Below are 12,647 nucleotides of genomic sequence, written 5' to 3' on the forward strand. Positions count from 1 at the left end.
GAAATCATGAACCGTGCCTCAATAGATCCACTCATAACAAGGCAGCTGGTAGTTTGATTGCCTCCAACCTATGACGTATGCGCCACGCATAGCTGGTAGCCATCACCCCTCATCCCCACGCCTCCTTCTCCCTAGACAACACCCCAGACACCTAACCTTTGCTCTGTTTACACATCTACGCTCATAACAAAACCCTGCAGCGAATACTCCCTAGCCAACAAACCTAGAATTTCCAATCAGCAATGGACAAAATCAAGGAGAAGCTCCACATTGGCAGCGGTCGCCGCAAGTCGCAGCCTGACAACGACTTTGCTACCGGCACCGGTCATGTCGGTACTATTGAGGGTACGTAATGAATACCACATGTTACATGAAAACTTCACATCCGCAAGTTGTTGTCCCTTTCACCGATTTCTAACGAAGGGTTGAGCATGCGTAAGACTTCAGCCTCATCACTAACAACGAAAACAGAAAACCGTGACTCGATCGACTCTGAACTTGCAGCGATGCCTCCACACGAGCGTGTTGCCTACCTGAAAGAATTTGAAGAGTCGGATAAGGCCGACGCACCCAAGAAGGGGGGCCTCATCGAGAAACTCATTGCCCGAGGCAACAAGAAGACCGAAGACCAGATTGCAGCAGAGACCAGGGAGCGCGAGGCACGCGAGAAAGCTCACCGCGAAGCAACGCACGCAGCCATGGGTCCTGGTGCGGGTGCTAGCGCTCAATCAGCTGCAGGCCCCGGTGGCTTGTAAGCGATATCGATGAAAGAGTGCCAATGAACTGCGAATGCGAAAGAGTGGGAAAAACATTACTTTATGACTATCGACCATGAAGAAAACCTTTTTGGGGGGCGATGGACTGCAGATTCCATACATACTATTACCAACATGACGATCAATGACATCAATCTGAGCTGAACTCTGAACTCCTGGGATTTGCATGATGCAACGGCCGGAAGTAATGCGTAATCGGGTAGTTGAACACAAGGAACTTTGAAACCTCTACTGACAATACTATGTTTTACAATCCTTTAGACATTTCTGGGCCCCTAAACTTGATGCTATGCAGTTGTGCACAACATTGCCTCGTTCTCTATTTCCCTCTGATCCATATGCCCACATCTTCAATAACGACGTCAACAGCGGTGCCGTTAAGTTACTCGTGAGAGAGAAAGAAATCGTTACAAGACAGTGTCATATACAAAGTCTAATCCAAAACGTTATACCGAACACATGAAATTAAACATGAACCCTCCCTTTTCACTGTCGGAGTCTTCCTGTTCATTTGCTCGCCTACGAAGCTGGTATATTACAAAGAAAAATAAAGATGCGTGCTCATTACATCTCTCCCCAAACCCCCCAGCCAATGCCTTTTTTCTCTACCTTCTCCCCTGGTCCGTAAGTAAATTCCACCCTTGATTTTACATTTCAAGAAAAAATCCATACAGCAAGCATCTCCAAGCCAGATACAAGGCTTTACAAGAATGTTGGTAGTTCTAAACATGGATTCTTGTTCTTTGCTCTGTTTGTACCCGTAGCAACAATAAGTTCATAGAATGATAACTACCGCCCCCTTTTTTTTCCCAAACAGTCCCCATTGTTTCTTTTTTCAAACGGGGTATCCCTGTTCATCAGGCGATTCAGGTGCTCCACTTACAGCACCATATACCCGTATCGGGACCTGGACTTCGAAGCTTTCAGCTGGTAATCGTTGTGCAGCAGCTAGTATAACGCCGCGGTCATCGGTGGATATTTCTTCTAGAAGATCATCCCATGTTGCCTCTTCGCCATTTTCGTGTGTCAGACGTGGGGTGATGAATTCGATGCGGAGTTTCCACTCGAGGCTTACACCAGATGTAATGAATTCTGGTGTTGCGTTGGGGGGTATGGTGGGCGAAAAGGCTAGTTTCTGAGCAAAGAGTGCGTTTTCGGAGAATGAGGCGTGGACTTTCTTTGTAACTCGGTAGATAGAGGCATTGGAACGCAGTGCGATTGCGGGGTCCACTTTTTCGGATGTTTCGAGCGAGAGATGGATTGAGTAGCATGGGATGTGCGAGTTGGTAAAGTCGACGACTGCAGTCATTGTTTCGCCGAGTCGATAAGAGGGCCGAGCGAGCATTATGACAGCCACACGTCGGCCGCTGCGAGCGATTTCAAAGCGATTGGCGCTTTGGTTTGCTGCGCCAGTCAGGTTGCTGCGCAATATGGCGGCATCAATGGCTTCCTTCATAGTCTGGGGTTCTTCGGCAAACGAAGACCGGCCAGGAAGAGTGTCAGTAGGTGACATCAAGCCCATATTAGTATTTTGCTGGGGCCGCTCTAGCAGATTGTTGACATAGTCAAGAAAGTCACTGAAAGTATCCTCTTGGGCTTTTCCTCGATGAGCACCCTTTTTGGTCGGAGAGAGGTTCCCTGTTGATGTAGGGTCAATAGCCGCTGTTCGTGCTTGATCACGGAGTAGAATGTACGGAGACATCAAGTCATGGCCAAGGATCTCGCCCCGATCTAAAGATGATTAGTATGGCGCAAAGTGCGGAATGACAGTAGATAGACATACTGTTCACGCTGCCAAAGACCCGGAAAGGAATATCCACATGTTTCACTTGTTGCTCTCTGGTTGACCCTGCGCGTTGTGTACCAATAGTGAGATTGTATGCTACCTTCATCGAGCGTCCCTTGTGCGACGGGGGCAGACCGCGGGGGATGGTAAAACTGTACGTGAAGCTGCGACTTTCTCCAGGCGCAAGTTTCAAGTCGACGAACAAGATTGACTGTGGGGTAGAAATGAGAGGAACGGTCTTGGAGCTGACAATACCTCTCATCTCTCGGATACTTGATGGTTCTGAAGGGCCCAGGAATCCGCCCAGTGACTCTCCTATGCTGCCCCAGCCTAGCGCACCGAAGAGACCGCTTTCGCGCTTCATCTTCTCAATACCCACGACTCCGCCTCCACCTTGACCACCCAATACGCCTTTCCTCTTCACTTCCTCAAAAGGCGCCTGGTTGATCAAGGATCCGTCCAGTGTGAAGGTGCCCATTATTTGTGCGTAGCCCATCATGATAGATTCTGGTTGAGCCTGCTTATTAGACGGTGCCAAATGTGATGGCCGTCGCTGGTGCTGGGGCCGGTGTAATAGTCGCGATGACGGATGAGCCGTGTATTCCGAAGCCATGGTCTCATTGGAATTATTGCTCATTGAGTAGAATTCCCCACTACTACGCGGAGTTTCGATCATGCTTGACCCAGATATTATCCTAGCGACAGGCGAGAGAACCTCAAGGTTGGCACTGGTTGAAGGACGATGGTTGTCGATGGGCGGCTGTGGAGAATTGCGCGGTGTATGTAGCGGCTTCTTCGTAGGACTGCCATTGAGTGGTGGATGTGCAGCGTCTTCCTGCGGCGGCGGAGCGGCAGGGAATTTGAAATTCTTGGAGAAGGAGTTTGAGGGTTTTCTCCCGGGGGTTGGGAGCGCTGGGGTGCTTGGGGTAGTTGTTATGCCCGGCCGTCTCCTGTTTTGACGCCCAGGGAATGCGAAGTCACTGGTGTCACGAGCGCTTGGCGAAGTTGCGTCGCCAGCAAGCGGAGAAGGGTGTGTGGCTGATCGGTGGCCGGGCGAGGTAACTGCTGTCGTGTCAGCCAAAGATATATTGCGGTGGCAGTTGTGCTGTCTGCGGTTGTCGTACTTGGATACGAATTCGGTCTGCCCGGCACTACCTGCAGACTGGCTGATCTCCCATGGCCTCTGGCTGGCCGTCTGATGGGTATGCCTCTCTCGTGGCTGGCTTCGGTGGCGGCCTCTGTGCCTAGGGAGATGATGGATACGGATCTACCATGCTTCTGCCCTCCCGTGCTGCTGTTGGCCTGAGCTGCGCTCGGTGTGGCAGGCGACTGGTGTCCCCCAGGCGTTGATGGTGTGTGGAGGGACAGCGCCGGCCGATGTCCGCGGCTGTGAGCAGGTGGAAGCTGGGAGGTGAATGAAGACTTGCGGGACACAGAGGGCCTTGTCGACGAATGGACTGGCGGAACGGGCAGCTTGCGTTGACGGTCCCCGCCTGTCGCAAAGCCGTTGTGTCGTGTGGCTGGGGTGCCATTGCGGCCTTCAGGCTGGGCTACATTCTTGAAGGTAATGGTGCACTCGATGTCTTCGCCCGCAAACACGGTAGAGTCCTTCCATTGTACGAATACCCGGATGTTGGATGCCGACATGGTCAGGAGCACGAGGGTGGGCGGCACGGGCTGCGGTCGTGTAGGCAGCTCATCGGGCGCGGCAGGCAAGCGGCATGACGGCTGCTGGCAATTGATCGTGAACGGCGGCAATGGCAGCGAGCAGCGAGCAGCAGTCGATCGTCGGCAGTCCGGGAAGAGATTGATATTGGGTTGACATGAGCCAACAACAGCTTCCACGGCTTCGTCATGCCCGCGCCGGCCCAGGGTCTAGGCCCGTGCTCTCCTCGCCCTGGTGGTCCTTTGTCTCGAGCACCTACATCACTGCCATCAACATTATTCCTCTACTCCAGTCACCCTGTATGCCTCTCTCTCCTGTCATTCAATATGAAACATGACGTTCTAGCATTACCCTGCTATCAGACGAACCATGGCCTGTCCCCACCAACCCACTTGATACAAAACAGCCAGCCTTGTCCTTGTTGATTCTGTTTCCACAGCTGTCCGCAGATTCCTATCGGCCGATGAAACCATCCATGTGTAAAGTCTTGAAATCCAATGCTCTGTCCTACCAAAAACCCATCACGCAACCTCCCCCGCCATTCTCCGCACTTCATCCGTGTCCCAGTCCAGACGGTCATCGTCGTCAGGCAGCTCATAATCGACCAGAACTTGCATAGTGTTCTTCTCTTTCCCCTCTTCCATTCTCTTCTTCTCTTCCTTTCTACGCTGCTTTTTCCCTCCTCTCTTCCTCTTCTTTTTCTTTCTTTCTTGCTCTACTATTATGTTCTCACCACCTACTGTCGCATCTGCAGTAACCCCGGTATCGGAGGAAGGCTGTTTGCTACGCTCCCAGAATTCATGACAACCACATACGCCATCTTGTGAGGGGTTGTGAGGGCAGATGCGAGGGGCTCGTTTGCGCATGTCGAATGAGTGTATCAACGATGATGTGGGACTGGGTTTGGGAGCAGTATTGTATTGGAAGGATGTCTTGGAGCCAGTCTTCAATTTTGAGACAGCGGAGGAATACAAAGGAGGAAGATGTGTTTTGTGTGAATTTGAAGGGTAGGTCCTGGCGATTGAGCCTGTTGATAGCGATCAAGCATCGCAGAACAAGGCAGGAGAAAGAGAAGGTGAAGGTGAAATGAGCGCGTAATGGTGCACGTGATGCGCAATACACTCTCTGCAAGTTAGGCAAGGACGGCATGGTGCAGTCCGTGCAGGGTTAATGCTGTACACTCTAACATCTATTTGTCCCACAGAAGCACCTCCACAGCTCACCACATCCTTCCCACAACATGCAAAGCAATCTTGACTGAAACAATCGTCCCTAACGTCAGCGCTCCAACCGCAATACCCAACGCTTTCAGGTTCCTCATTTCGTTACTGAACCGCTGCTGCTTCCTCTCACCAATATCTCCCAAGTGAGTCAATGTATCGTACTGTGGGACGTATTTAAAATCGAACCTCGTCTCCGTACCAGCCAACCCCCACTTTGAATTTATAATCAGATTCCAGAAGATGTCCTTTGCACGCTCGATCCTCCTGCGGTCGGCATTGGGGAAGAGGCGGTAGGTGTAGCAGTAGAAGATGAAGAAGAGACACTGGCCTGCCATGAGAGACCAGTAGTACGCCGATACACGCTTCAAGCCAAGCCGGTCAGACAGTGTGTTGCCATTTAGCCAACGGGCGCTGGCTGTCAGCATATCTGCTGAAGAAAAGGTGGGCGGCTCTTCCTTGAGCGCATAAATAATGTTGTTGGCCATGACCTTTGACATGTCCGAAGGCTGAACCTCATAGTAGAGAAGGGACTCCATAATGGCTTTTGCTTTCGTGTGAGTCGAAAGTAACTCGTCAGGCGTGCCCATGATATAACCAATATAGCGCCATAGTGCGAAATAATCGTCGATCTCCTGTTGGCGGAGGATGATGCCCTGGCGTGGGAAACTGATATATACAAGTGTCGACGAGAAAGTACCAATTGTGGCTATTTGATCCAAATCGTTGATTGGTATGCCCCATTGGTCTACGTTGAAGTAGCTGGGCCGCTCACGCACCAGCTTCATGATGCGCTGCCGGACTGCAGCATGTAATAAGCGGACACGGATTGATGAGGCAAAGCCTTCTCCACCGGGCTGTATGCCTTCCAACGTCCTTGTGCATTGTAGAATGTGTTGCAATGTTTCGAATAGTCTTCCTCTTGCTACCTTTGTGCTGAAGCCTCCAGTTCGTGCCAACGTCTCGACGACTCGTGCAGCACCCATACCGCCTAGCAGCGACTGATAAGTGAGGCCAGTCAGAGCGGGTCCTCCGTAACGATAGAAAACATCCTGTCCTCTGCCTATCTGCTCCCAATCTACCCAGTCCGGCACAGTGTTTACTTGTCGCCACAGCTCCGCGAGTTTCGGGTCAGATTCGTGATGTTCCTCTAGTAAAGCATAGAGATCCCGCTTTGGTACGGGCAGGGGCTCTTTCTTTTCGTCTTCAGTGCCAGGCGCTGATGCCATCTGAGTCCTGGTGGTATCATTTCTCGGCAAAGTACTCTTGTACGGTGGCGATATGGCATTTAGGCGATCGAGACATTCCTCTGCAAGCACATCATACGAAAATTTCATGGGCTTCATTTGCTCTTGAGTAAGATGTTCAGGCGTCCATTCGAAACTATAACCCCAGCAACTGATAATGGTTAGTCTAAGTCAGTGATGGTCTCCCACTTCCAGACGTACTATCTAGTGTTGGCTGTACGCCTCCGAAACGGGTTGGGCAACGCCATGACTGCAAAACAGAATGCAATAAACAAGCACGCGCTGCGATATTACCACAAGAAACAGTGAGCGTGAGAGAAAGCAGAGTATGTATTCATACGGAAGTGGAGGAACCATCATATGATACCGAGGCCCTAAACCCGCATGGGGGTGAGGGGTCCACATCCATGTCGCCGCTTGGCTCTTCGGTCATCGCTCTGACGGTTGGGGAATCGTAAATTTGAGGTGGTTTCCGAGATTTGACCGTTGCACCTAACCGTTGGACGGGGTCATTGATGTCACCATTTGGGGCAAGTCGCGGCTGATCATGAATCGTGCTAGCACTAGTCTGCCAGTGGCGGTAGACATTTAGTCCTGGGGCCCGTGCGAGAAAGTCGTCGATGCAGACAAGAGAGACTTCACATCTCCAATTTGGAACAACCATGAGCTGCCACAACTGCACACGACGGACGCTGAGCCTTTTTATACAGTCATTCGCCAATTTAAAGCCTGTTCTTCCTACTGGCCGGCCACTCATCTACCCCCAACCATCGCGATTCCGCTCAGATTCACGCCGACTGGAACCAATAGATCGGCCGTCTTCGAGAAAAACAAAAGCGCAGCCCGATGTCGATGCCGAAGTCGAAGATGCTCTTACAGGAGAGGTCCAAACAAAGAACGAACGCCCTGCATGGCAGGTGCAAAAGGAAGCCCTGAAGGAGAAATTGGGAGGCGAAGCATGGAACCCACGCAAGAAGCTGTCGCCCGATACTATGGAAGGCATACGTCATCTGAACAGTACGCAACCCGACAAATTCACCACACCCGTCCTCGCCAATCACTTCAAAGTCTCTCCGGAAGCCATCCGCCGCATACTGAAGAGCAAATGGCGGCCCTCGGACGAAGAGTACGAAGAGAGAATGGAGCGGTGGAACAAGCGCGGAGAGAGGATATGGTCCAACTTGGTAGAGATGGGAGTCAAGCCACCAAAGCGGTGGAGAGACATGGGCGTAGGCCGAGCACAGAATGGGGAGCTACCACGATGGAAGTCGAGATATCGGAATCAAGTCCATGTTCAGGATAGCTTTGGCGGGAGTCCCGCAAACTACGAGCCGGACGAGGATATATTACCGACGGTGGGCAAATCGGGCAAATCGAAACCGATGACTAGTAGTGTGCCGTTGTCACAGCGGTTATGAAGCGTTGGAATCAGCTGGAGTGGATGATTTGTTGCATACTTGAAAGGAAGATTACCTGGATTTGTAGCTATTTTGGATCTTTTATACTATCTTATCTTACAGCCATATACTGTACCATCATGTAGTTTTTCTGGAACTTTTTCTTGTTGTTGAAGACTTCTAGTATTTTTTATAAAGCTACTTTGAAATTTCCAATGACCGTCTAGAGCTCATTAGAAACGCGACGATGCAGGGATATCTTAATGGAGATAAAGTCCCACGTCTATTCTCTTTCCAAGATCCTACCCGAGTCCAGTCGAATCAAGTGGTACATCTGGCACTAGCGGTAGTATGCTAGGTCTTTTCTGCAAAGTCGTTTAACCCTTGGAAGCCTCGCAGCGAAACATCACATATCACACACTCAATCCCGCTCAGCATCTTGAATTAGCTATTCAGGTGACGTAGATGCGTACAGATATCATTCTAGAGGCTTCGTCCACAAGCCCAGCCTTCGCCAAGAGTTCCGTGCTGACCGGATTCCACAACTTTTACGCATGGGCCAAACCGCTGCGTCTTCATCTACTCACATAGCGCGTATCAGCTGTGGCGTAAATTGGCAGCGGCTGAGTCCACGCCTTTGCTCCCTGCCCGCGCTTTTGCTCCCTATTGTTGCAAACATCGCCTGCTGTCGCTAATCTGTATGCTCTCAGTCAATCGATGAAGTCGGAAATCAAATCGCATGGCACCGATGGTATGAAGCCCACCTAAAGCCTTCAATTCTGCTGTAACACCACTAGTAGTATCTTACTTGATAGGCACCTCAGTATAGTAAGTAGTATGCATACACTCGGTGTGCCTGGCGACGCAGTAAAGGATGGACAGAGATGTGCTCTCCGCCGCTAGGATCCACATGCTCTCTTTCGGTAGGATCCACATGCTCGAAACTGTCATGTACGTGCACAGTGAGATTACCCGAATCATGCCCATAATTCCTTAATACCCTCTGTCGATTATATTAATTACTATTCCCTCCCCCAAACGACGTACCATGGCGCCAATCAAGCTTTTACTATTTCACATATTCCACCTCCTCATCATGGCAGCCATTGCAAATGCTGCACCCACGACACCCAGATCCACTGCTGGATGGTCCAAGGAAGCTGTGTTAACACTAGTCGGTGTCTGTGTAGCAATCTTTGGCATCTTCGCCGGCCTAGGATCCTCACCCAAAGGGAGACGGTGGCTCTGCAGCCCATTTACATGTACGCAAGCGCGCATCACTATTTCCTCCTCCTCGTCTTACCTTGTTCTACATCTTAACACTCGCCCCCCACAGACTTTTCCAATACCAGACGCACGACCGCGCAACGTCAACACGCGGGTACAGGACACCAGTTACGAGATCTCTACGAAGAATACATGAGATTCCGCGAGTTTAGGGAGTTATACATGCAAATGCAAACGCGTCATTCGGAATGATGCTCAAGATTCAAACATCGATTAAGCCCCCCTTTACTACTATTCTACGGTCACACGCATAACGGCATAAACTACACCATCTTCTCTTCTTCACTAGAGCCATTACAAGACTATTAGATTATTATGTATATAACATACACACCAACGCAACCATTTCGCCGCAAAATACTTTACAATTACCAACTCATGAATAACACTCTAGTATGTCGCTTACCCCATAACCCGCCGATCGCCCCGCCCGCCCACTACTACCCGCCCTGCGCCTCTCTACTCCACTTCCCTTCCCTTACCTCCACCACCCGCACTCTCCCTATTCACCCACCCTAACAAGATTCTTAACACATTGTTTCAAAACATTATTGCTGCATCGCCGCGACAAATAGTAACACACACTACACTTTACCACGCTCAACCAACATTCCTAATCAATACACGAGAAAACGTACGCATGGGCCACACCACCCCATCCTCACCACCCAATCTCCCCAAACCAAGACCGATGCGCAAAACCAGCTCGACTTGGGCAATATAAGTAACCCAAACCAACATTAAAACGAAAGGGAAAAAAGTATCAACATGTGTATAAGTGAGGAATATTGTACATGGAGGGCGACAAGGCAAAGTCGACATGTACAGAATTTCTCATGCGGTGATTAGGATACTTGATCCGTTTTCTCAGGAAAACACTCATCATATAGGATTGATTTGTTTACTGTGAGAAATTTTGCTTTTTTTTAGAGGAGAGATGGAGAGAGCGAGAAGGGAAGAGTGGGGCATTTTAAGCGAATAGGGGTGGCGAAAGTCAAAATATTTTTTTATTACTCTGGTATGCATATGGAGAAAGTATCACGTGGGTTTATGATATGATATCGATGAGGTCGATTGATTAGATCTGCAAGAGCTTACGGGGTGGTATGTATTATGTACTATATTAAGGAGTGTGATGTGCTCGTATACGAGCATGATGTCGACTTTTATACTCAGCTGCGGTTTTTTTCTCCAGCGCCATATTGTAATCCAGAAAACTCTGAGCACGCAAGATACGCTTCACGCAACATAGTTCGTTGGATTAGGCTAGCGTTTTATGGAGGAAGATGGAAAATTCCATCCAAGTTCTTTGTTCTAAAGCTACTTGCAGGGCTTGTAGGTCTGAATATTTGCAATGCCATTAGGCCAGCCCTTGCATGCATCGGTTGCCTTGACCCATTTGGTACCAATAGTATGTTTTCCTGCAAAAAAGACAATACAGTTAGCTTTGGCGAATCCTCAGGCTAGGATATCAGACGAATCGACGAGAGCATCGTCGAAAGAAAACGGCTTGTAAAAAGAAAGAAGGACTCACCTCGCGGAAGAGTAAAATAAGCAAAATCAGCGCCTTCCTTCATACACTTTTCTACGGCGTCGCACTTGTAATTATCGCGGGGCCCTTCTCCCGACGTCTCTCCCATCAACACACCATCAACGTATACCTCAAACCGCTCGCACCTATGGGCGCCATCAGCCACGAGGAGAATACTGTCCTCGAGGTTGTCGATGACTATGGATCCAATCGTGGAATCCTGTACCGTACCCGCTGTACGGCGCACATCAATGTGTTTCCAGGGCATGAGGACATCGCCCGTGCAGGGTTTGGTCGCGAGGCGTTGTGGGGTGGAGAAGTCTAACGGGTCTGACACGGGGTTGAGTGAGGACTCGGGTTTTTGGTAGACGGCTCCGCTGTCACATGTGCAGGAGCACATGCCATTGGGTGTGTCGCAGGTTAGGGATGGTATGTAGCCTGTTTGGGGTCAACGTATTGGTGATGATACTTGGTGTGTGCTGGAGATGTGTATATGTACTTACCAGTTCCGCATGTTATCGGCATGCCATCGTTAATGGTAGATCCGAATTGGGCAGCTACGAGGCTGCTGGAGATGATTTGGAGGAAGACCGATAGCTGCATGGTGACTGGATTTCTTTCGAGACTGGTGATGAGTAGGTTGTGTGAGAAGTGGGGAGTGGAGTTTGTTATAATAATCTTCTGTTTCTGGCAGAAGCTTTTGTATATTTGTACAACATGAATAACGTTTCTCGGATCCCCTCTGTTCAAATCCCATTATCTTGACTTGGTTAGCTGTTCTAGTCGAGTGGGCAGTACCAGGTGAGTTGTGCGTAGGTGAGAAAAGCAAGTGAAGGAAGGAGCACTTGGAGACCAACACACTGTTGCCCAAAGGTAGCTTATGTAATATATGCTACCTATCTCATGCTATGAATTTTGAGCAAAACCATTTCTTATAGGATCTTCTTCAAGGAAATATATTGCTCCACTACTGATATACATGTGCAGCAAATGCTACATACAAGTCGGGAGGTTGACGTTGTGACAACAATTTTACAACTTGCATTTTAGCTAGTACCTTAGTCCCACCGTTGCGTACGCTGTTTTACTTTTATACATGCAAAGTGCTTATGAGTACATGGTGATTATTGAAATACCATAGAATCTCACATAGCTTTCTTCAAACATGGACCCTAGCGCTTTCCTTTTACAATAAGAAACGAAAAAAAAAAGAATCACGTGAACTTGCTTTCTTACGTACTCAACCATAGGTATATTCTCTTTGGCCAACAGACGGCTCCGGATGTAATGGTAGAAACGCTAACGTACCTGTCGATATTGCACGCATTTTAAATCCCGGCCCAATATGCACTAGTTATGGAAAAAGTAGAAACTAGTACGTGTGTGGAGTAAAAATGTATTCTTTTTCGCATATGCACATTATGAGAAAAAAAAAGGCACGCATAAAAACTCCATTATCCAAAAATAGCTTGGGCAGCATACCAATACAAGGTTACGACAGACTAAGCTTTTTTGTCAACAGTCGAGTTCCCGCTAGTTATTTTCTTCTTCATATAAGTAATGAATGAAATTGGTTAAACGCATCCTCTTTTGGTATCTCGAAAATAGAGGAGCTACTGCATCAAAAATATACAAAGGTTCCGAGCCCAATATCTACTGGTACAATTTGGGTCAAAAGTTTTCCCATTAAAGTCATTCACGTTCCACAAACGCCATTAACGAAAGGAGAACAAAAAA

General features: G+C 49.1%; 8 protein-coding genes across 8 annotated transcripts; 4 read left to right on the plus strand and 4 right to left on the minus strand.

The window, feature by feature from the left end:
- Window positions 1–242: 242 nt before the first annotated feature.
- COCVIDRAFT_91664 (hypothetical protein) lies at window positions 243–755 on the plus strand (the record flags this gene model as incomplete). Its single annotated transcript, XM_014704060.1, has 2 exons — window positions 243–345; window positions 472–755. The coding sequence occupies 2 exons, from the start codon at window positions 243–245 to the stop codon at window positions 753–755; spliced, it is 387 nt and encodes a 128-aa protein (XP_014559546.1).
- An 856-nt stretch (window positions 756–1,611) lies between these two features.
- On the minus strand, window positions 1,612–4,209 carry COCVIDRAFT_91572 (hypothetical protein; the record flags this gene model as incomplete). Its single annotated transcript, XM_014704061.1, has 3 exons — window positions 1,612–2,507; window positions 2,560–3,624; window positions 3,687–4,209. The coding sequence occupies 3 exons, from the start codon at window positions 4,207–4,209 to the stop codon at window positions 1,612–1,614; spliced, it is 2,484 nt and encodes an 827-aa protein (XP_014559547.1).
- A 540-nt stretch (window positions 4,210–4,749) lies between these two features.
- COCVIDRAFT_35326 (hypothetical protein) lies at window positions 4,750–5,094 on the minus strand (the record flags this gene model as incomplete). Its single annotated transcript, XM_014704062.1, has 1 exon — window positions 4,750–5,094. One exon carries the CDS (start codon window positions 5,092–5,094, stop codon window positions 4,750–4,752), a length of 345 nt encoding a protein of 114 aa, XP_014559548.1.
- A 353-nt stretch (window positions 5,095–5,447) lies between these two features.
- Window positions 5,448–6,943, minus strand: COCVIDRAFT_35327 (hypothetical protein; the record flags this gene model as incomplete). The annotated part of the gene is made up of 2 exons (XM_014704063.1): window positions 5,448–6,846; window positions 6,897–6,943. The coding sequence occupies 2 exons, from the start codon at window positions 6,941–6,943 to the stop codon at window positions 5,448–5,450; spliced, it is 1,446 nt and encodes a 481-aa protein (XP_014559549.1).
- Window positions 6,944–7,357: 414 nt separating this feature from the next.
- On the plus strand, window positions 7,358–8,113 carry COCVIDRAFT_13619 (hypothetical protein; the record flags this gene model as incomplete). Its single annotated transcript, XM_014703951.1, has 1 exon — window positions 7,358–8,113. One exon carries the CDS (start codon window positions 7,358–7,360, stop codon window positions 8,111–8,113), a length of 756 nt encoding a protein of 251 aa, XP_014559437.1.
- Window positions 8,114–9,188: 1,075 nt separating this feature from the next.
- On the plus strand, window positions 9,189–9,571 carry COCVIDRAFT_13620 (hypothetical protein; the record flags this gene model as incomplete). The annotated part of the gene is made up of 2 exons (XM_014703952.1): window positions 9,189–9,354; window positions 9,429–9,571. The coding sequence occupies 2 exons, from the start codon at window positions 9,189–9,191 to the stop codon at window positions 9,569–9,571; spliced, it is 309 nt and encodes a 102-aa protein (XP_014559438.1).
- Window positions 9,572–9,791: 220 nt separating this feature from the next.
- Window positions 9,792–10,103, plus strand: COCVIDRAFT_91657 (hypothetical protein; the record flags this gene model as incomplete). Its single annotated transcript, XM_014704064.1, has 1 exon — window positions 9,792–10,103. A coding segment is annotated over one exon (312 nt), but the record flags the coding sequence as incomplete, so codon positions are not given.
- A 596-nt stretch (window positions 10,104–10,699) lies between these two features.
- On the minus strand, window positions 10,700–11,513 carry COCVIDRAFT_91790 (hypothetical protein; the record flags this gene model as incomplete). The annotated part of the gene is made up of 3 exons (XM_014704065.1): window positions 10,700–10,800; window positions 10,914–11,348; window positions 11,414–11,513. 3 exons carry the CDS (start codon window positions 11,511–11,513, stop codon window positions 10,700–10,702), a joined length of 636 nt encoding a protein of 211 aa, XP_014559551.1.
- Window positions 11,514–12,647: the final 1,134 nt, after the last annotated feature.

Source organism: Bipolaris victoriae (assembly GCF_000527765.1).
Source record: "Bipolaris victoriae FI3 unplaced genomic scaffold scaffold_18, whole genome shotgun sequence".
Lineage (NCBI taxonomy): Eukaryota > Fungi > Ascomycota > Dothideomycetes > Pleosporales > Pleosporaceae > Bipolaris > Bipolaris victoriae.